The 24,617-nt window shown below is 36.6% G+C and overlaps 1 protein-coding gene across 1 annotated transcript in view; it reads right to left on the reverse strand.

Annotated features, from left to right (window-relative positions):
- The window catches only part of LOC105449926 (nucleolysin TIAR), a 165,145-nt gene extending 150,923 nt beyond the window's left edge, over positions 1–14,222 (reverse strand). The window contains exon 1 of the mRNA XM_011689394.1: positions 12,858–14,222. Within this exon, the coding sequence (XP_011687696.1) occupies positions 12,858–13,014 (157 nt within the window). The 5' untranslated portion in view covers positions 13,015–14,222. The remainder of the gene's footprint in view (positions 1–12,857) is intronic.
- Positions 14,223–24,617: the final 10,395 nt, after the last annotated feature.

A 24,617-nucleotide genomic window follows, 5' to 3' on the forward strand; every position in this document is an offset into this window, starting at 1 on the left:
GTGTATAAGAGACAGATATATATATATATGTATATATACTGACATCACAAATGATGCAAATACAAGTTTGGACATTTTTCTTAAAGACATAAACGTTTTGTCGTTTTAATAATTATATGCAATATGATTAATTATTTTTAAACTCTTAGAAAATAATTTTTCTAAATATATATAAATCTGTCAACACAAGATCTTTCTACGAACATATTTGCGACAAGCATTGTATTAAAGGCTAAACCACGAGGTACGTCGTGGTTTTAAAGTACCTACTGGATAATTCAAACTATTTCAAAACTTTCGACGCTTCCTGCTTTAGTCCTTGTGTATACGCGCAGTTAAAGAAGAAATATGTCACTACTTCTGACCTTGATATCTTGCATAATATATGTAATATGTCGTTGAATTTGTTATCAGAGTAGTTTTGGGCAGTATATTATTTGCTGTCGCATATATTATTATAATGTTTGCATAGTTTAATAAATAATATTATTTTTTTTACTTGGAGTCACGTCATGCGTCTATGCAGCCTTTGCAGTCTGATGGATCACATTTCCGTTGCACAATAAAAAAAAAATGTGTACTGAGAAAAGCATAAATTTACTTTTACTGTATGCACGTCTTACAAGTGTGTAAAAAGATTAAATTTCCTGTCGCGTATATACCAGTACACGTCATTGTTTTCACTCGGGTATGTAACATTGGTAACGCGTTAGGTGAATGTGCTATAATATTAAGTGGTATCTTATGTAATACCTACCTACGTTATCTTCAAACGTCGAGCACTTCGTTCCACTACCCCCTCATTTTGTGCTCTTTCTTCCTACCGTTACCTCCCCGTATTCTCTATCTTCGTTCGTGGAACGTAATTTAATTCGTCGAGCGAAGTAGAGGCATCAAAATATTAGCATATTGATCAGCCTACCGCGACCCGCTCTCTTAAATCCACGAGCGTAAAACGCACTTAATGCGAGCAGCCACTTTGGCTGTTACTACAGCGAATGCAATATCCGTCGCTTGGAGTAACCGTCCACGTTGTATTCGTTATCTGACAAGTTTTTACAACATGCATAAAGAAGGCGCCGCCGCCGTCGCGCACGCAGGTATACAGGTTCTTCGTTTACAAACGAGACAGGCGCACGGGCAGGGGAAGTGGTGACAATACTGCATGAATAGATATATTGTGCTACCGTGCACTTTTGGTAGCCTCGTAATGTGCGCGACTCAGTCATATTCCGCACAAATAACATCGTACCTCGTGTTGAAAGGATTCCACGAACACTCGGTGATGCTTAGTTTTGCAATTGGTGTAAAAAAAAAAATTGAAATGTTATTCGAGCTGAGTGAAATAAATTACGTGTCAGTTATATAGGGTGTCCCAAAATTCGCGGATCAAAATATAGCAAGAAAGTCTTCGAAAAATTAAGTGAAAAAGTTATTTGTAAACTTTTAATTTAAGCTGTTTAATTTAAGTTTTTTGAGATATAAGAGTTTAAATTTAGCTAATTATAGATTACGATTAAACAGAAACATGTCCGTGAGCGCATCGTATAGTGTTAGTGGTCGCGCACTTCACGCGAGTAATAATCTATAATTAGCTAAATTTACACCCTTATATCTCAAAAAGTATTGCTTAAAATAAAAATTTACAAAAAACATTTTTACTTAATTTCTCGAAGACTTTCTTGCTATGATATTTTGATTCGCGAATTTCGGGACACTCTGTAAAGTGTAGCTATAGACCATTAATATTGCATGTTACAATCCTTTTACTAAGTTTATACTGCTTTAAATTTCTCAGAAAAAAAAAACGAGAAACAGAGATAAAATACATAATAAGCCAAGTGTAAAATTTTGTAATTAAAGTTACGTATATAAATTGTGTAATAAGATATGTATTTTCTAAAAAAAAAAAGATTTGTACTTTTTTGTAATATTTACGTGAATAAAGAAATTGTATGTCCCCTTAAATGGCTTTGTACCGAGGCAATCATGACAAAGGCGAGAAATATCCCTAAAATCCCTCTGTGAAATAGCTCCATTGAGGGATGCAGCGCGTACGATAATAATGAATTTTCAAATATCGGCACGTGAACGCGCCTAATGATGGCGCGTTTTAGCGCAGGGACAACGGGCTTTGAAGAGGTACGTTATCCATGCTCGCCCTTTCAAACAACCCTTGAACGACACGCGACCTCCCGATTAAAGCAAATTTTACGCTAGAGATAGTTTTCGCGCTTGTAATATTTCTCAGCTATTCACAGCAGCATCAGTAGATAGAATCTGCAGAGCGTCACGTGTAATCAAAGTTTTCGTTAAGACAAAAATCACAGTTTAGATTATGCATTTCTCAAATTATACTTGCCTCGATAGAGAAATGTTGAATGGATTTTGATACAAAATGCGATTAGTAGAGGGAACAGTTCAATGACACTCAAGTTAAAACTAATGAAATTAATATTGACTCACTGCCACTTGTTTTTCCGGCAAAATAATTCAGGTGTATTTAACGATGCTTCTGACGCAAATTAAATGCTGCATATTGATAAAATAAATTTCTATCAATAATATTATTGCCAATTAACGTCAATTAAAACATATAACTTGTATACAATTATTATCAATTTTTAAATACTCTATTAAACGGTGCAAAATGTAAATGCCAAACGAAACGCGTAGATATAAATATAAATTTTTTCCCCAGTTTTATAGATTTTTAAATTTTTATTTCTATTTTAAATTTAACATTTCAAATACAGTGTTTCTTAATTAAAGTCAACAATAAAATATTGCACTTCATAAATGCTAAACGCAGATAGCTTTGAGATGATAATTTTGCAACGTTAAAAAAAAACGAAATGAATATAAGTTGGTAGGATTCAGTTTGCTATATAAATCAAAGCATCTTGGCGTTATTATTACTGTACAACACTTGGTCACTCGGGCCGTCGATACGATGGCACGTCGAACCAAACGATTTACGGTAGGTCGTGCATCTCGAGGCGCGAGAACTCGACCTGGCCAGCGAACACGACTTCCGCATCCGGCTTACAGCTGCTGCTTTATAGGGTAGGTGTACGAGGGAGTGCTCTAGTCACCCAGCCAACCAGCGCCGCGCCAGCTAACCAGTCAGCCAGCCAGTCAACCAGCCAAGCGCTCTGGCACACCATAGATACTATACCAGTTTGACGTTTTCGGATCGGTGAAGCAACTACCGTTAACCGAGGAAAACATAAGACGGAACTCTAGTCATAATTCCTGTGTAAGTCTCCAACATTGACAGTGGCGCACTCATAAGTAATGTTCTTGCTACGGTGGAAAGGCTAGAAATTAAATGATGAGTGAGATTACAGTTATAATAGATGTTCTCCTTCGAAAAACGAAAATAAGCGAAATATAAAGTTACAGCTATTCCACCAAAAATAATAAATGCAATATTACTTATTATGCAAAGTATAAATGTTCTTTCGCGTTGCTTTAATATGTTACTGTAGAAATGTATAATGAGAATATGTAATTAGTTTTTTAAATAACAAAAGAAGATTACTCGGTTTTTAAACACGTATGATCTCGACGGACATTGTAGTTTCATTAGCATTATAATTTATCTTGAAAATTTTAATTTAAAAAATTTCTTGTGCCATAAGAGAAAAAGATTCTATATAGAATATTTTATCTGTTTTGAAATCATTGGAAAATATGCACCATTGATGTATCAATTATTAATTCGTGTTATAATTAAGTAAGAGTCGTTAGGCCTCCTGTTTTTCAAAATTTGAACTTCCAAAAGTTTGATATCATTAAAATATGTAATGAATTATTCAAGAATTGCTATAAATACTGGCTACTCATAAAGTTAAGGAAAGATTCAAACTTCAAATTCGTTATAGAATTGCTCATTAAAATTCAGATCGAGGTTCTTGGAGCACACGCTATATAGGTCATGTATAACAACGATGTTTCGGTAATAAAGATATCATCAGTTTCAACATACAATATCACGGAAGGTCCTAGATACAGCAATCACACAAACAGCCAGTGAATAAATATACTCGCGTGATCATTTTCCGTCCAATATAATACACGTTTAGCGTCGATCGAATTTCGCCATGTGCCTTTTTTTCCCCCGTATCGTCTTTCGCGAGTGAGTCTTTTTGATGCCAAATTTTAGATTTATCCCTCGGTGAAAAGGGGTCAGATTTTGCTCCGCCATTCGAGGCAGCCAGCCAAGTTGCACGCAAACCCATGCGGTTTTCCACGTGTGTAGTACGCGACTTCACGCTGAAACGGACAGTAGAGAAAGGAGAGAATTTCGGCGAAGATTCCGATTCATACTTCGTCCACTTCCGCGTTGCTTCTTCTATATGTATCCGAGCGTCGCCAGTATTGCCGTCCTCGTTCCCACGGGAGCCGTATACGTAGGTATCGTCGAATATTTCGAACTCTTTGTCCGCGACAATGTCTTTCCTTCCCTCCGTCCCACCCTCGCTCACGCTCCCATTCTCTCAATCTCCCTCCCTGTACATAGCGCGCCATTTGAGGGTGCAAGGGAGCAGTGTACGAGTCCGCTTGATATTACCGCGCTCGGTTTTTACGGGAAAATGGGTTCTAAGCACCGACAGCGGACTCGTTCCCGGCTAAAACAATATCATTTCATCCCACGGTACCTGACCCCGCTCTCGCCGCCCCGGATCACTTGTTTGGCCGCGACAGGTACTGCCACTGACTTTTCGCATCGCATCCCATCGGTGGACTACGACCAGCAGCTATTCGGTCCTCTGGGTCACGACTATACCGGAATCCGTACGACTGGGCGGGTGGTGTAGAGTAGCGCGGGTAGCAGCATGGGCAGTAGTCGCAGCCATACCCCTCCGTCTCCATCAAGTTTAACTTGGCGCAGCGAATTTCCAAGTACCGTTTTACGAGTTTTCGTTGCCACTGGGAATAGACGGATCAGTCGTTACGCCGCTCGGCAAATGTTATTCCCGAAGTGAGTACCTCGTGGTATGCTCCCGGCCATCTCCACGGAGGAAGACTGATAATCAATTTTGCAACGCGATTCCAATTCGTTTGCGACGCATTTGGGGCTACGAAAATGTCGTTAGCCGAGTGCCTCTCGCTCTCATTCTATTACGGCGAACGGAAGTTTTTCGGTCTCCCTTTAAATCGTCCAGATTTGCACGATATCGCTTGATAGATTGCCCGTGTTTTTCAACGATTATGAGAACGCAATTAACGTACCTCGAGATAGAGATACGTTTGTGATTTGCATGTGTACGTATCGTATATATTGACGTACACGTGTGCAATATATATGTATGTATTACGTCGTATACCTGGCTGATACGAAAAAGAAACGCATGTCGGGGGAGAGAAATAGTTTTCTTCTACAATTTGTAAGTGTCATTTGCAACGCATATAAATTTACACGGTATGTAAGACGCATATTCTATTTAGCGATAAGTCTTAAACGAGAGTTATCGCTGTAATATCCAGTGCTAGGTTTGTAGCAAACTGTTACCACGATTTGCATATTTATCATGTCGACTTTGAAATCGGAAAATACCCATTTCTATGCCCAACTCAGCAGAAAATGAAGTATGACTCCGGCATTTTCGAGGAAAGATACTTGAGGTGGTCGGTTTTTCCTTAATGCACATGCAAAAAGACAACGCGCGCTCGAGAAGTAGCTGATATCTCAAAGTAGTGCCAAATAGAAATGTCATCCATTTGAATAGATCCTACTGCCATAAATTTATCACGGATATCGACATTTACTATAGATCGTAACCTAAATTTAGAGAAGTCAAAATATTAAAAGATTATATAAAAACGCATATTAGACAAAAACATTCGTTGATATCAAAAGATTAAAATTTTGTATTATCTTAAATGTCTATATTTCTTGTTGAATGATAAAAATATGAAAATACGTAGTACACATGACCATATACAAATTGGTCCATATACACATCCATACATAAATTAAAATATTTCAACAAAATATTATAAAATTCAAACTTTTTCATGTATCATATATGATGATAATAATAATAATGAGGAAGATTAATTAAACTGACTGAAAGAATACTGGTATAAATCTTCGTTTAGAAAATTATCTCTAATTTAGCTTAATTTACAAAATTTTTGTGAATAAGAATAGCTTTAATGTAATTATGTTTCAATAATGTCCCCGTAATTTTACATCTCGACTGTTTTCATTTCATTCTGAGAGAGTAATAAAAATTCATCCCAGAATTACTAATAATAATAAACATATCTGAATTTATAATAGAAAAAATATTCTACAATATTATAACTCTCCTCGCTATGCCAAGAGTAGTCGACGCGATTAATATACTGTCTCTAAATGAAATACAAGATAAAAGTATATGTAAACAGAATATGTAGACAGAAAAAGCTTACATTGCAAATTGACGCTTTTATCGTTTAAGCTTTCTGTAGTTTGAAATTAATTAAATGGAAATTAAAAAAATTCAAATAAAAAAATAAAATAAAGAAATTGGAGATTTTATATTTTCTTAATATTTAAAGTAAATTATTTTGTCAAAAATATGAGAAAAATAGAAAATCATCTCATATTAGATTTACGGAAGTTCTCGCTTCATTTCCAAATGTAAATGCAAATTTTAATTTATGCAAGCAATAATTTATTACAAAACTTTATAGAGAACATATATTTATCCCTAAAACACTAACATTTCACTGAACACTTATCTTTTAAGAAACATTTTACGCAATTCTTTTTTTTCATTTAGTCAGATTAATGAACACTTGCATATTCTCTCACAACATGTGTTTAATTCGTACTTCAATACAAAAGTATCATTTGTGATTATTCTGGAGAAAATATTTCATTTCTGAGTTACGAGGTTATTGGAATTTCTTTAGCTGAGTATAGTTTGCGGTGCTATGTGGTTGTGATATTTTTAGATCTTAACGTGATAAAGTCGGTTTTTCTCATGATCAATGCCAGTGTTAAGCAGATCATATTAGCTGCAACTGATATATTGCAATAGCAACAGGGGATAATAACGTAGTACGGTTGAAATAATATTTGTCTAAAATATTTGCTACAAAACCAATATTCGCTAGATATAAGACGGTGCAATAATTTAACTTGTCAGAAGTTTACTGTGCAAATTTATAGTGCGCCTTCGATTTCTGTTCCTAGAAATGAGTAACATGCATGCAAACGAGAAGAAAGCCTTCCGCATAAAAATATATATGAGAAATATATACGAGTGTAATATATTGCCCAGGTGATCTGAGAAATTGACGTGACGTGGTATGTAAATTTTATGTATGTATGTAAACGCGTGCATCATGTCAATTTATTTTTATATTCCAATTTATATAGAACAATAAATAAATATCTGATAAGTACTAAGCATTTTCTTATTATTATAAATTTTTCTGATTGATTTTTATAGAGAAAGAAATATTTCAACAGTTACATATTTTACGTAGTTATAATAAAATTAATGCATATAAAAATATAATATAAATATATGTTTCCAAGTAAAGTTATAGTACGGAAACTTCTTAAGTTATCAAACTTTTCTAATCTCGTACGAGAAAACATATGATGTTCCACGAATAATAATACTTTTCGAACTCACATTGTTCCATCGATTATAATATGAATATTTTAGATAACAACTACACGAATATTTTTCAGAAATTGAGAATTGCATGGAATTGTGCACGTTTATGACATTTAAAAATAAACTGTATTTCTCATATGTAGACAATTCAACGGTATGATAAAGGATTTTTGTGATTATTTAAATGCATAATACTTGGCGGCGAAATAAAGTGGTCAGAGGAAAAAAAAATATTTCGAATAATTCACGTACACTTTGATCTACTGGCTCCAATCCCCGACTAAATACAACTGCATGATATTAAAACATCTGTCTATTTGTGGTCAATTATTCTGACAATAAAACAACTCGAGTTAATATCATAAAGTAATACTGAATATTGTTAACAATGCTCGTAACAAAGAGAAGAACTCAATCTCTCATTTTGACATATTTAACGAAAGCATTAGTTCAGCTTAATGTCGAGATTTTATTATCTACGTATTACGTTTATCAATAATATTTACACAAAAGCTATATGCGTAATATACCAGATTAGTATTGTAATTTAATTTATTCCTATAATATCTATTGAAATCTGGCATATACATATAAAGTAAACGTTATAATAATTTTCCATATAATTGAAATATAACATAATTAATATATGTTTCATTTGATCTACAATGCGTAACAAAAATAATCTTAACTTTTTCAAAATTTACTCCATTAAACGACACCTCTTGCCAAAACATGTAATTTGTTCGTAAAAATTAAATCGACAATGTACAATTTAGTAAACAATCGTATTTCTTATGACTAATTTACGCTCCCAATCGCACAAGCTGTTAGGCAGCGCATCATCCTTCGAAAATCAAGGATGCTCCGCGCGAGAATCGAAACAAGCCGCAATCAAAGGCAGGCGTGGAAAACGCGGAAACTTAAGCGCAGCTGGATAAAGTGGCCCCGTAGCGGATAGTTGGCAAGAGGCCGTGCGAGCGGATGGCGCGGGTGTACGAGGGTGAATATATAGAAAGGGGGATTGGTAACCGCCCCCTGTAAGGTACCTACGTGGCATTGAGAGCCGCGGATGGTGGTGGCGCGGGCTGGCGCGCCAACTAAAATTGAATCTGCGAACGAAACTTCGGTAACCTCGTCAGGAAACCGAAGCTAAAGCCATCCATCGCTCGCGCTTTCGTTGCCGTCGGCGCAGCCATCGTCGACTTCCGTTTTATCTGGAAGAATTGTTCCGCTGCCTCTTGTTGCCTACTCGTTTGCCACTTCTTTCCCGATCGTGCACCTACGCGCGGGTATATGCGATAGATTCTCGAGTGTTCCTCGGAGATACGGACGTGTGTTCTCATGTCTCGCTAAATTAGTTTGGGACACGGGGACGTCTGACGATCGAGCCATGTTTGACACGGATCAATTTATCGATTGTCTGTCAGAGTTCGCTAAATTTGTTGAATCAATAAAAAAAAATTTCTAATGTTATAACAAACAAATATCAACTAATAAATATATACTAGTTAATGTTTTGAAAATTAGCTTCATTACTTTCGGAAGCAAAGAATTTGATTGATTTTGGCTACAAATGTCAATGAGATAATTTCAGACACTAGCTGTTCATTATTTTAACCTCCTGTATCTTTTATCAGCGTTTATTTAACTGAAAGCGTGGTTGGATAGATGATTAAAGTTGATAGTGTAATACTATACTATACAGCGAATATAATATATATAGCGAAATACTATATTGCAAAATCCGGCAATTCTTGTTGTTTCGAAAAATATTGTTTCCGCAATCGTTTGCGCTTACGGCAATTGTTCACTCCCGAAATAATATTTTGCGATGCAAATTGACAGTAAGAAAGACTGAACCTTTACGTAATTCAATTTGTGGACTACAGCGTTCGCGAATTGCGTTTAAACGAATTTCGCGTACTAATGGCCGCCTCCTTGCTATTACAGTATATCGAGCAGACAAACAACTTTACGAGCACTTACCCTTTAGGTGCTAGGATCTATACGTGTAAGTGTGCATTCACCAGTTTCCAGAAGGTTCAGAAAAATCATTTTCTCAGAAAAGCCTTTCGATACCGAGCGAGAGAAGAACCGTTGCATATCGAATAACGAAATTCATGTAGTTCACATTAAATATTTTTTATCATTTCCTTAACTATATTTTAAACTATCGCTATACATATATATAAATGCTATCGTCTTTTTTCAATTATCAAGTGATATATTTTCATCGAGTTTTTAATTACTTACACGAAAGTGTAGACATTATTAAAAGCGTCTGATAGTTTGCATTTACATAATCAGAAAGCATTAGTTACTTTACTAATGGTAGCTTTGCGATGAGAGACCATTGACACGACGACCATTAACATTACGTTGCACCATGTGACTCGCGGCACGCCGAGGTACAATGTAGTACCACCTGACGCAAAACCCATCATTTATAACGTAGTTTTCAAATTGTTTAGATTAATCGTTCTAAAATTATGTCAAAAGTTTCATTTGCAAGCCATATATTAGAATAATACATCCTCATATCTACATCCTTTATTTTACATTCATTATAGTAATATATATTGCTGCAAACAAAAATGCCACAATTAAAAAAATATATACTCAATACAAATAATGGGCTATGAGCCAAAGCTTAGTTGTTATTTCGCTCCAGTATTTGACAAATTTTTTATAATATAAATAACAAACGTTTTAACTCCAAACGAGTCATTATCAATGTTAGAAAACAGAAATCGATTAATACATTATATAAATTAAAATTAAAATCCTTACAATATACGTGATATGTTAAATGCGCTCGCAGTCTAAAATTCAAATGTGTTATTTAGACGACTAACACATTTTAATTTTAGATTGCGAACATGCTACATACGGACCGCGAACGCATTTAACATATCACGTATATTGAAAGGATTTTAATTTTAATTTATATAATTTGTTAATCGATTTCCGTTTCCTAACATTGATAATGATCCGTTCGGGATCGAAACGTTTGTTATTTATATTATAAAAAATTTGTCAAATATTGGAGCAAAATATTGTAACAATCAAGCTTTGGCTCATAGCCCATTATTTATATTGAGTTTATTTTTAATTATCGAGCCTTGACTATTAAATATTTATTTTTAAAATATATATATAATTTATCATCTTAATTTTATAAATTATTTTAATTATTAGATCTAATATTAAAATAAAATTTTATATATTACTAACTAAAATAAGTTTATGTATTATTATTTGTATTAGTATTAGTATAGACTTTTAGTATTATATATTTGAAACATATGGTTTGTAGATTTTAAAATAGTTTTTTCTCTAGAACTATTACAAAGAAATTTTTTTGTTCATTTCTTTCCGTAAGTGGTCGCAATTCAAGGTTCTTTCGAAACTCTATTGAAACATTTGGAACCAGACTCTAATTTAGTTGGGACATAAAACTGCTCTTTTCACTTTTATTTCTCTTACGTATTGTTTTGTTTAACCCTGCTGTTAAAAAAAAAAATAATGAAGGACAATTTCTTCAGATTTTTTACGATTTTTGAACATTACAAAGCTCCAATTGTATCTAGACAGGTAAAGAAATTTCCGACAATGGGAGAGAAATTGATTCGTAACGGCTGGGGAGAAGAAGAGATTCACGAAGTAAGTTCATGGAATCCGCTTTAGGTTGTTTCGTTTGTCGACAATTAGTAACGATTGATCCTCGAAGAACCCGGGGCGGGGGTAGGGTACGAATCGTCGCACGGGGAAATGTCGTGACGTCGGGTGATTTTCGATAAATTGCATGTGTCCACCCTCGCTCACGTAGCCAACATCACGCATACTACGTAGGCCCAAGTATACGTGGCGATGTGGCACGGCGTGCCGCGCGCGAACCCGCGTCCTTGTTACGCTCCCACGACACGTACGTTCGTGATGTAACGGTAACTACTGCTAGTACGTGCTAAGTGTGCGCGCGGCTAGGGATTGCCCTATTGGCAGCTGTACGTATTCCATTCTTAGGATTACGTATATACGTATATGCAAACATAGCGCCGCGCGCGAGGGCATGCACCACCGCCACCGTCGCCGTCGCCGATATATTATCGCGACTTTACGCGTCGAAGGGCTAAGCGAGAGATGTTATCCGGCTTACGGTGTGCGCGGACGGAGCCAATCGTTTCCGTTTCGCGCGCGCGGCCTGGCCTCTCTCTCTCCCCCTGCGCCAGGTTTTTACTTGAACGGAGAAAAATTCTGGCTTGAGCGCCATTTGAGTAGCGTTCACGGAGCCCTGGAGCGGCGCCAAGGCCATCCTTGGATTTCGACGCGCCCGGTTTAATAGCAATTATGCATTTTTAATCGGCGGATAATCGCGGGACTTGAATGCTCGTGACGCCGGTTATTACCGGCAGATGTTGTCGCAACGTCTGCTACCTCGAGGCAAATTAACGGGAGCGAGCGCTCCCGTGTAAATATAGCGCGCACCGGCAAGGAGAGATTCGCTTTTTTAAATGCTGAAATCAATCATGAAGTTGTTGTAAAATAGTTCAGATCGTTAACTGATAGATTGCAACGCGCATTTGAATTTCAATGCGGGAGACAGGCGACCGAGCTGGTCTTGCTCCTACCGTTCTTATCCCCTTTCCCTCCACAGGAGAAGTTAGCACTTCTTTTATGGACTATCGAAATTGGAGCGCGGTATGATCGCAGCTTTGCAGAAAAATATAACACGTTAATACGTATCGAAGAATCGTTCAATTTGCAGACTTGATCCGATAACGCCGAAATAAAATTATATGTTCATTAACGTCGGAAAATATTTCTGCATGAAAAATATTCACACCATTTGTTGTAGTAAAAATTTTCTATTGCAACTGTATATAATAACAATTATACTTTACGATTAGAAAAATCGAATTTTATCTATTTCATGCACAATCTTTCCTTTACCCATTCTTCCATTTTTCAATAATATTTAAATTCAAATTACATATCATAAATTTTTCCCTAAAAAAATGAAGTTTTAATGCGGTACTTAAACGCTTAATATACAATAAAAATGATTAAGATTTCAATTAAAATTAGGTGATTTAAATGGCAACAGCGTATGACGTTCATACGACGTCTCGAATTAAACGGCGAGTATCGTTCTACAAATAACGAGGCCGAATGTAATTATCTTAGAACAGCGCTCAAATGACACGAAACAAAATGTCAAAATAAAAATGGCACCTGATTTATTGGCCGGTGTTGGCGTATGGGCGAGCGTAGCTGTTGCAGTCAGCTTCGGTGGTTCTAACTTCTGCGGCACGCTGTGTGCAGGTATCGGGCCCGGATTCGTCATGGTGGTCATTGTTGTAGGCATCATCAGGGTCGACATGGTCAGCATCTTTACGACGTGGAATTTGTCTCGCCGTGGTGAAAGTTGTGAAAGCGCAGTTTCGTCACGTGACCGAAACGAATCCTGGCGGTAGTGAATGGTGATGGTGACACTCAACGAGGTACGCGATCGCGATCTCTATCAATATCCTACGATCGGATCCGAGGGGAAGGGGTGATGATTAGCCACGCGTGCGATTCATGAGAAGTACAAATGGAATCGCGAGTGTGCCGCGGAATCTCGAGTCGATAATCGATCGAAGGAAAACGGAGTACGGTCGTCGATTAAGAGATGGATCGAGCACTGGCGTTAGTGTCCCACGAATATTGGTGGCATCACTCGTATCGGTATTATTTGCGAATCCGCACTGCAAGACGTTCGATATGTAGCCGTTCGTCCACGATAAAAGGCGGTGAGGCTGCTCATCGCATGTTACGCCTCACGATCTATCGCGTCGTCATGTGGATCGTCGCGATTCTTCTTTCCCGCGTCCATTACTTCACGTTGTTACACCACCGTGGATCTCGAATTTTCAATAGCGGTCAACATTTGCCGCTTGTCTCGTTCGTCGAACTTTCTCGCTCGAGACTTCCGGACGAGAGAGTAGCAAACAAACAATGCCGCTTTTGCGAAACTATGTTTGCGAAATCTATAAAAACTGCAGAAAACTTTACGATTTCGAATTCTCTCAGTGCAGCGGTGGTAGTTTCCCCGTGAACATTCGAAGCGCACAGTTCCCAAAACGATCACTTCAACAATCAAGTTCGACGATCTTCCCTATTTCTTCATTCACGCGTCTCTCCCCGGTGGTGCGATCCTTCCTCTCCTGTTTCAACAGCTTCCACCTAATTCTTTCACGTTGTTCGTGCACTACGGTTCATTCACGAATAGCGCCGAGGTGTGTGGGCGCACGCGGTACTGCATGCGGTGGCGTCGGTGCGTGCGAAGCGTAGCGGCGCGCGTCGCGTTGTCAAATACGCGTGCTCTGAAACTCCGCGAATATAGCGTCACTGAGCGGCAACTTATGTAGGACACGGCAAAACGGATAGATTTGTCCGATGTCTGACGATGCACGATGACGATTGTGCACGAGGGATTTAACTACGGTGGCGGCGGCGGCAACGTAGTAGGTGGTTGCAACGACGGTGCGACGTCGTTCTCTACGCTCTCCACGCTGCGCGCGTTACGTCACGTCCGGCCGAGCGTAGAGTCGGAACTCGTCTGGCGGGGTGAGCGCGAAGGGACGCCTGCCTTTGCCTGCCTGCCAGCCTGCCAGCCCTGGACGCCCGCCGCCGTCGCGACGCCCAGAGGCGCCGGCGTTCCCGAGCGTCCGCGGAATCGCACGAGCTAAGACGCGAGCCAGCAGTCGCTCGTTCGCCGCCACGCTGAGAGGGTTGTTCGATGCGGGAGCCAATGCAGCACTATACGATGATACATCTCGAATTATTGACGATATTTGCGATTTTTTTTCCAATTTAATTTTTCACTGGCAATGCCTTCGTCTAGATTAAATGTCAATCAATCTCCGGGTCTTACTGGAGCATATTTTTTTGATAAATTTCTTTTAAGCAAACGTCTATCAACTTTCAACATCAGTAGTAATTTCCTTTTTTAAATCAACCGAGCAAATTTATATAGAGAAGGGATTTTCTTTTTTAATATTAACAATATTAATAAAATTGCTAAAAATAATAGACGTTCTAAATTTTAAGATATTATTTCAGATTATTAGTTCAGACTTTTGTTTACCTTTTCACATTCTCTTTATTTTCTCAACATTTTTAATTTATCTTTTATATATTTCATTAATCATATTAATGTACTTAATTTTGTAATAACTTTTCTAAATATATAATAATTTCTTATAAGCATTATTTCTATTTATGTTTTTCATTAAAAAAGGAAATACATAATATCATTGATTAATGAGATACATAATTAAATTAATCTCTTTTCTTTCTCTAATAATTAATTTTAGTTTTCATTTCACAAATGTTTTTGTTTTACTGGTAATACGTAACAGTAGCAATAACAATATGCACAGATAAACAAATAGAGTTCTGTATCAATCTGTTCGTCTAATAATATTGCAAAGATGAACAATTTACTTATTCTAACTCAATAAACAATCGTAAAAGAAACTATCTTCTTTCTCTCTCTAATATATAAAAATTATTTGTATATCTGTACATATGTGTATACGTATAAGACTAGACGATCTGTTTTAGTAATATATATCACTTTTAGAGTCTGACACATATTGCAATACTGACAAGAATTGCAAAAGTGATATGGACATTTCTGAATATCTGTCATATTTAACTATTACGTTGTATGCATTGTCCTCGTGTATTCTTTGTACCAAATATTTTGCACGATTTGGAGCGTTATATATAATTTTATAATCAAGTTATTCTTTACAAAAACCCATTAAATGTACTTTTTAAAATATAAATTAGTGAAAATATGACAGATATGCTGGAATACTTTACGATTAAGAACTTATTTCAATATTTATGAAAATAACGAAAATATCCTAAAAAATATTTAATATAAAATATTAAAAAACAAATTAATTAATAGTGTTTTTTTGTTCTTTAAACTTAATAAATTGTAGAAAAATTGTTAATAAAGCATTTTTCCGAAAAAAATTGAACTAAGATTACATTTTGCGTGCAACTACATTTGTAATGTATATGTACATAAAATAATTGTTGGTTTAATATAATTTATAAAATGTTGTATATAACATTTAAAAAAAGTCACATTTTTCTTTATTAAATATCTATTAAGCTGTAAAGTCTATATTATGATATAGTTATTTTGATTACATGTAAATTGTTACTTCGTAATAGTTTCAATATTATTTATTCATTAATTAATAAAAATGCACTTTAATTACTATAAATGCATTTATGGCATAAATAATAAAATTGGTGTAGCGTATATTAGTGATTGCTGCGTTAGGTATAATCTACTGTTACATTTTACTCAGTAGTGACGTGCAGAAATGTTTTTTTACGTTTTTTATTTTTAAAAGTAGAGAGACAAACAAAAACAAACAAATGATATTAAAATAATCCATTTTGCTCTTCAATATTTCGAAAATTTCAGAACTAATCCAATCTCTTTAACTATAAAGCTATCAGTGCTCAACATCTCTATCGCATTCTAAATAGAATAATGCGGCGTCTGACCCAATGCGGCCCGTATCTACTGATCCATTAAGTGGCGCCACTCGCTGGTAGCAGATCGAACTAGGGTGATTGCGATGCTAAGCTTCGTCCAAATACCGAAAGGATTCTCCCCCGCCGTTTTCGGTAACATTGATGCAGGGCAAGGACAGGAGTTACGTTTATCTTATTGAGCGCTTCTTGATTGAAATTGTAAGACGGAAGTTTACGAGGTGCCTATGGTCTTTATGCACGTGAGATAATTTTATTTGTCTGATACTGTGATCGAGATATTAGAAGAGAGAGAGGATCTCGAAAAAAAATCACAGAAATATAATAGGTACAAATTTGCGATAATTGCCTTTCGAATGTGTAATCATATAAATGTGCTATAACATTACCAAAATATCTCGATAATTAATAATTATTAATTTACGTATAAATATTTGTATATGTGTTTATACACGTGCACACACAAGCGCGCGGTGTAACATTTACGTAAAAAAATATTTTTGCAATTAATTGAGGAGGTTGTTATTTTTGCTAGTTGATAATTAGACGATATTCATTAAGCTTCGAAATTACAGTTTATTGGCGTTTACATTTCGTATTTGCAACGTAGCCGTTCGAATCAATTGATATACGCAAGAGGTAATTTTATGTTTTCATGCATGGTCTAAAATGACATTTGTGGTATTAATGAAAAGTTTCGAAATGCTTCATATAACGAAGCTTTAAAACATCGTCCGCATTGATATCATCCTGTATTTAATCTCTGGTATTGTCGCTAATTACAGAGTTAACCGTCCTGTAATTTGGCGCAAACGCGATGCGCTTTATCCATGTAATTTCATAATAAATAGAAACAAGCGAAATCATAAAGCATATTATCATGTGATTAAATGGAAAGTCAATGTTTAGTCTTCACAATTTTAATATCAAATTACAGTTTCTGTAAGCCATTATACACTTATTTAATTTGCTGAATTTGAAAATCTTGTCTTGGATACGATTATTTATGTTTAAGTTCTTTAGATATCTGATGCAAACTCTGTTTCTCCGCTATTTCTTTACTTCTGTTGGTTTTTTTTTTTACAAATTTCCATACTGGCTAACCAAAAGCAATGCATTTTACTCTACAATTCTTTTATAACCTATTTAGAAATTTGTATATGATAATTTTTTATGGCACATAATTCTATACTTCATGATATCAAAAAATACAAAACTAATCATTCTTTGCAAGCTTGTCGAGAAAACTTTAGTTTTCTATGAAAAATACTTTGAATTAAGGTAAAATCGAATTTAAACCTTAAGAAGATGATATAATTTTGCGCTTTCAGCACCGATACAGGCAAATGCCATGAGAAGTGAAATCTTGGTGACTTGCAGACGAGCTTGGCTCATGTTCAAACTTATAAATAATTCCGTTTGTGGCCGCAATCGCAGTACTCGCCGACTGCAAGGCATAGAGGACAAAGTGACATGCGGAACGCACGGTGACGCGATACTGAGCACAGAGAATCTATGAACTATTGGCATTAGACATTGCCAAAAAATAATCTACACCAACTGATATTTTTTACGATACAGATTTTGCTGTCACTTATTTTATTACAACAATGACGACATTTTTCGTTCCTTTCCATGCAGGATAATTATTTTATTATACTGCAAATTATATATTTTTTACTTAACAAAGGAGTTTTACTACAAGTTGTAAAAGATATCTTATTATCTGTTTTGAATTTATAAATTATTTTTATTTTTGCTTGCTTATTTTTAATTTATTTTGAAATAAATTAACGTAAATACAAAAAAGCAATACCTGATTAAAAAAAATTTTTGTAAAAAAAATATTAATATGTACAAATATACTCAGTAGATATTTTTAGACAAAACAGCGAGGTATTGCATAAGATATTTCAATAAAGATTATATTATTATCTTCATTATTACTCTACACCTACAAAGAAAATCAACCCACGAAGAACATCAAAATATGTTACATTGCACTAGACAAGTTTTCTCATTATCTTGGAATAACGAAGAACCCGATAAAATAGGGAAAAGCCGGCAGATGTATCGCGATTATCCGCAGATTATCCGCTTCTTGTTATATATTCTTAAAATTACAATTTCACGTCTTTTTCGTTTTGCAAAATTCACGGCAGAGTTAAGCCGAGTTGATAGCAGAAAACAAAGCCAGAAACACAACAATGTGGCCTGAGCAATTTTTATTTTCCGCACATTAGTTTAAATTCCATCATAAATTGGCTCTTTCACGGAAGAGAGACCGTAGATGGTGCTTCAAAACGAAGCGAGAACCGATGGGGAAACGCAGAGTTTCGTGACGGAGGGAGCTAGGAGCGAGAGACGAGAGGGCCGGGCTTACACGCAGATAGAAGATAGAAGGACGGAGGATGAGCCTCGGGCGATTCACTCGACATTGCTATGTTGCAGTAATTGCAGCTAATTAAGAGCTTGAACTCTCTCTCTCTCTCTCTCTCTCTCTCGTTTGCTTGCTCGCTCGCTCGCTTTCTCTCTCTTCTATCTGTCCTAGGGCCCCGTGGCGGGCCTTCTCAAAAGGGCACGTGGTAACCTCTGTGTGCTACGTCTTTCTATCCGTCTAACCGCCGCCGTCTTGTCTACCATCTACCGCCGGAAACAGTATATCAAAGTGCCGCTCTACCAACTACCGCGACCAACGAAGAGGATGTTTTGCAAGAATGGACAAATATCGTTTCTTCTTCGACCCTTTAACGGCTAATATACTTGTCACCGTGTCTAATTACGAAGGGAGATACTATCGAATACGTTACTGCAGTTACCTCGCACGTGCAATGATTGAGATTAACTACTTCGGAAAGCGCGCTTATCTAAATCCAATATACATAACAAGTGAGTAGCCGTGCAATACAGTGCGGCGGTGAAATGATAGAGAAATTCAATGCATTCGCTGCATTGTACGAATGATTAAAATTGATTTATTTCAATTTATAATGTTTTCTAGCATTAGGAATAATCATTTACATTTATTTCGAGTTTAAAATAATGTTTTAATACTTATTAATATATATTGCTATTATGCGTTATCAAAGTATAAGACTATTACATGATTTTTAATTTGTAAACACTATACAGTATATTATGTAAAAAATTATAATCAATTTTAGTGATAATTACTATTTAACAAACATAAAAGTAATAATCGTCAGTTTTTAGATATTATGTTAAAGACTATTTTAAATTTCATGAATTCTGAGAAGATAATTTTATATTTTGTGCTTGATGTAAAAATAACGCTTTATTTGCTGCATCTGACAGTCGTTCATGAAAAAAAAAAACGTAATCTATGGTACGTTTCTAAAAATTCTGATAAAAATACGTAGGTGTATGCAGATCAAAAGTACTGTAATACATGTAGATATTTTTGCGTCAAGGACCAAAAATCTAGGTAGAGCAATCTCATCATAATACTTTTTTTATAGAGATGGAAATAAATGTAAAAATAGTAAAAATAGTAAAAAATCCAACCTATTCATGGTACACGTTTGACTACATTTTTATAAACTCGTGCAATCTTTCTCTACTCGATTATTATAAATTGCCAGAAATATTGTTTTGCATTCTATCAACATCTTTAAAACTATGTAAAAATTATTAATTTAAAATATCGATTTATCACTTTGGCTTAGAGTCAATCTAAAAAAACATACAACTTAAACAAAAAATAGGACAAAAGGTGAGATATCTAATAATCTAATATGTATGTTAATACACTATTTAAATTGAAACGTGAAGCATTAATTAGTTCATTGGCAAGCGGTCTTACTAACTGCCAAAAATATAATTCGCGAGTACGTCATTCATCACTGCGCAGGCATCTGTAATATCGATTATAGACGGTGACATTCCCAGATATCTAATGGTTCTATTGCGCGATATGTTCTATGGTTATAGTAGCTTAACAAGTCAGTCTCTTCGAGTCGGGATATTGTCTCCCAGAGTTTCGCCGTCGTTACCACGCTCGCTTACGTTTGATCGATGACTCCTCCATCGGGCTGATAGACGACATCGGTTACAACTTGCCTTGTAGTAGACGCAGGAAGTTCATACGTCTATTGCGCGTACACACATCTGTCAGCCTTAAGATTAACGGGACAGCTTGTGTCCACGTGGTTATCCATATTGGAACATATACGAAAATTTATGGACGACAACTCGAATCGCTTTTTTTTTATGTATCGCAAGATGAGTAATTTGTCATAAATTAGATCCGCGAAAAAGATGCTCTTTAACTTTGTTCAGGAATTATTGAGAAGACGAGCAGAAATAAATTGTATGGAAACATTGGATGTTAAATATTATGCGACTTATTCCTGTTACTACATTTCACATGATACATATTTAAATTTAAAATCCAAGTCGAGTATTATATAAATAGTAAGGAATAGTATATTTTACAAGGTATATAACTGGTGAAAGTATAACTTCTATTATTATACTGAAATCTGATAATTCTCTCCTCGTAGTTACTAAAATGTATAATGTACAGCCTTTCTCGCTGCATTACATATTATACCAATTAAAAGGAAGAAGTCTAAAAGTCCGAAGTAATAAGTTCACCTGCGTGTTGAATTTTTCGTGCTTCGTACACTCGCCGTTTTCTTTCAAAAGTAAGTTCGTGTCCATATGGTAAAGAGAAACCGCGATATTATGTAATTGTAACTTTGCGTGAGGTATAATACACTTACAATAATTTTGCATATTTTCTTAAGCACTGTGTGATATATAATACAATTGTGTTCTTTTTCTTATCATATCTCGCCCGATAGCATGCTGTGCGTAAATATATTAATATACATTTACATAAAGCGGCTACCAATAGCTACTGAGGGAAAAGGTTAACGCATGCAATTTATTCCTCAAGAAATATTTGAGGACAATTAACGAGCGGAAACTAAAAATTAAAATCGAGAAATTAATCTAAATGTTAACATCAGCAAACGAAAGAGATCTCTTTTGTTACAACAGCTTTAACTCTTTTACTTTTCACGTAGCATATCCCGTACACGTGGAGATACCGATTTACGTTCACTATCTAAGTTTAATTTACAATTATGAAGGAGCAATATAACAGACTCTCGTGACTAGAAGCCTTGTGTCCTTTGTAAGAAAATTTCAACGAATTATTGGATTTCCGTGCACGCATAAGTAAAGACATGCACGCATAGATGCGCCATCACGAGCAAGATGATATAGCGATCCATCTAGCAAGTAGTTGGGACAACTTAGTTCTCGTGCGTGCGAGAGTTTCCGTGTCTCTGTCGCTCTTCCCTTCTCCCCGCTGGTGTCTGTTTCTCGCATGTACACAGACGTACACACTAATACGGGCACATACAAGCATACGTATATATACACCCTCACGTGACGTACAACCCTGTTCGTGGGGTAGACAGCGGCTAATCTACGTGTACGAAACCATTTAATGCACAGCAGACAAAGGTGGACTCCCAACGCGCGCACGCATACGTGCGCCCGGCCTCGAAGGTGTGCTCGTGCACCTACAGAGAGAAAGAGCGGGGGGAGGGGGGAGGAAGGAGAGAGATAGAGAGAGTAAATGGTAGCAAGATAGGAAGCAGTCAATAATTCACGCATTACTCTCGGTTATTATGCTACTGTGGTCTGCTGTGGCCGTGTGGTCGGCGATTCAGCTTTACATTTGCTTTACCAACCATAGTATCGGCCGAATCGCGCATACGCTGATTTACTAATTCGCAACCGCGTACCACGTCCGATAGAACTCTATCAACTTATTCATGGGAGACTCACAAGCAATGCGCGTTCTTCCTCTTCTGCGCGCCCGCCGCTTCTCCGTCGCTCTCGATTTACGCTTTCTCTCTCTCTCTCTCTCTTTCTCTCTCTCGCGGAATGCCTGCCGCGAGAGTGGTCCTTGCAGGTAGGTAATACCGTCTCGAATTGTTGCGCGTACGTATCTGCATGATAATGGAGCGCGCGCGGATACCTCTCGGCTGCGATCACATCTTCGGGCGGCGCGGTAATTTCCAGCCGTGCGCAACGTCGAGATGAAACATTAGACATTTCGACCTAGTTGCAGCCAAGATCGCATCGCTAAACGGGGAGCCTGCGTCGCTCAGAATGTTCTTGATTCGTTTGTATCTGGTCTTCCGCTTAGCTTTCGCTCGGTCGCATCAACACCATGTAACGGAGAAGATAGATGACGATCCATTTTCTAACGATCGCGTCCACGTACATATATATGTTACAAACGACTTTAACCAGCAGATTAATCAACGTACTGGAATATCTTGACACTTGTGTGATTGTGCTAAACGAAAGATAAATGTTGCTTAATAACCAACTTTATGCAAATGCATGTTATCTTTTCGCAAATTTATATATGAGTTCAGTAAATTATTCATACAATTTTTAATAACTGTATTCTCTCACTGCGCTCCTTTATGTAACTTTCTATTGCGCATTGTTAAAATGTCATTGTTTTGCGTACTATTAAGAAAAAAATCTCCGTTTATAATCATCGACTGTGATAAAAGAGATACCTGTCTATGCTTCCTTCTATGTTAAGAGCTGATCCATAAAAAATTAAAACATGTCTTGCCGCTATTATTTACCTTACTGTGACAGTGAAGGAGAATAAAGCAGCAACGGAAAAAGAAAGATCACTTTTTACTACGTCTGAGCAGAAACTCTGGCCTGTTTGTCTTACGCTAATTAACTGAACATGAAATATTTTCCACAGACGCCTGGGGTCTTCTAGGTCGGAAGTCAGGGAAGGAAGAAAGTAGCAAACGGAAAAGAGACTAACAATAAGTAGGGAGTTGATTCTATTCAGCATTTTTTCGGCCCGTTTGTCAACTTTTCTCTTCTAAAATATAAATTATTAGAATTATTGGAATTATGAAATGAACAAGCAGGCGATTATAATCTAAACAACTACAAATTTATTGTATTAACTTTTTTGAATAATAGCAAACGCCAAGGAATTTTTAACTTCAGTATTGAAATAGATATACTTTGCGCGTTTAACAAGTTTGCAATATAATTGATCAATTAATTTTTTTAATAGATTCTGCAAATATTTCGATGCTTTTAATATAAAAGCATCGAAATACTTTTTTTCTTATATTTCAACAAATGCGCGAAACCTCTTTGATGATCGCTTCTGAAAGCAGATGTTTGAGATCCGGACGTTTATGTAATTTAATGCGCAAGTACTGTGGTATAATTATCATGAGGGTGCTCGTATTTTTTTTTTATACAGACGCTGCACAATGCTACAGCCATTTCCCTAAGATCAGTCTGTTTTTATTACACGGCAAGTTCGTACTTAAAATTCATCGCGTAATAATACACATTTACGACAACCTTCTATATTCACTGTCGTCCGTATTAAAATAATAGACATCGAGATTCCGTTTGATAATCGATCTCGCAAGATAAACAATGTCAAGTCCTTCACTGTGTTTTAGGATCATTATAACGGAAAGAAAGGAAGAAAAGACAGGGATCGTTGTAAGCGACGAAGGAGAAAAAGAATCGCGTTCCATAAGTACGTACGTAACCGGGAATTCATTTTCTCTTAAAACGTCGGCGGGTTCCTTTCATTATAAATGTTATTAAACGCCGGAGGTCCTTTAGACTCAGCGGTGTTCAACATTTGAAGCGTCGAAGTTTTTTCTGCTCTCTTTTGTGAGCTTTTCGTCGCAACTCCCTCTTTCTGACTGACCTGCGTCTTTTCCAAGCATCACTCTTACCGCTCACCATCCACCAAGAGTAGCTTTATGCGGAACGTTCGTCTTGACAAAAGTTGCAATCTCGTGCGATTCAAAGTTTTCTTGGCTCGTGCGGCACGGTTTTGCAATGACAGTTTCGAAAAATACAATCGTGTCTGTACGCGGACACTACGTGCGGGCATACGACTGCGATGTATGTGTGAGACGACAGTAGAGATTATGCACGGATATTCGTAAGATTTACTTCGTCTGTCTTTACATTTGATGCTTCTAATTAACCCGGTAACGCGATAATAACAATTATCCGAGTACGAAGTTTCTACGGAAGTTGCTTCATCGCTCGCCGCTTCGCTGTGTGTCCGCGTGTGTGTGCGTGCGTGTGCGTGTGTACATGTGTGCGTGTATTTTATACATATGTATACTCGGTCACGTGTGCACCTGTGAACTCTGGCATATACTTGTTCGGTAACGTTTGACGTGACGGCATCGCGCCGCATATGTTTCTCGTAACAACCCTCGCCTATCATCCGTAGGTAGTAAATTTAGGTTTATCCAGGGTATCCACGAGACGTTGTTAGTGTGAGAGTTAAACGTCGCCTCGTTCTCTGGTTATGTAACCAACTTTGCTGAGGTCGTAGTTAGAATTACTTTCGTTGTAAAG

Source organism: Wasmannia auropunctata, unplaced genomic scaffold (assembly GCF_000956235.1).
Source record: "Wasmannia auropunctata unplaced genomic scaffold, wasmannia.A_1.0 LD336071.1, whole genome shotgun sequence".
Lineage (NCBI taxonomy): Eukaryota > Metazoa > Arthropoda > Insecta > Hymenoptera > Formicidae > Wasmannia > Wasmannia auropunctata.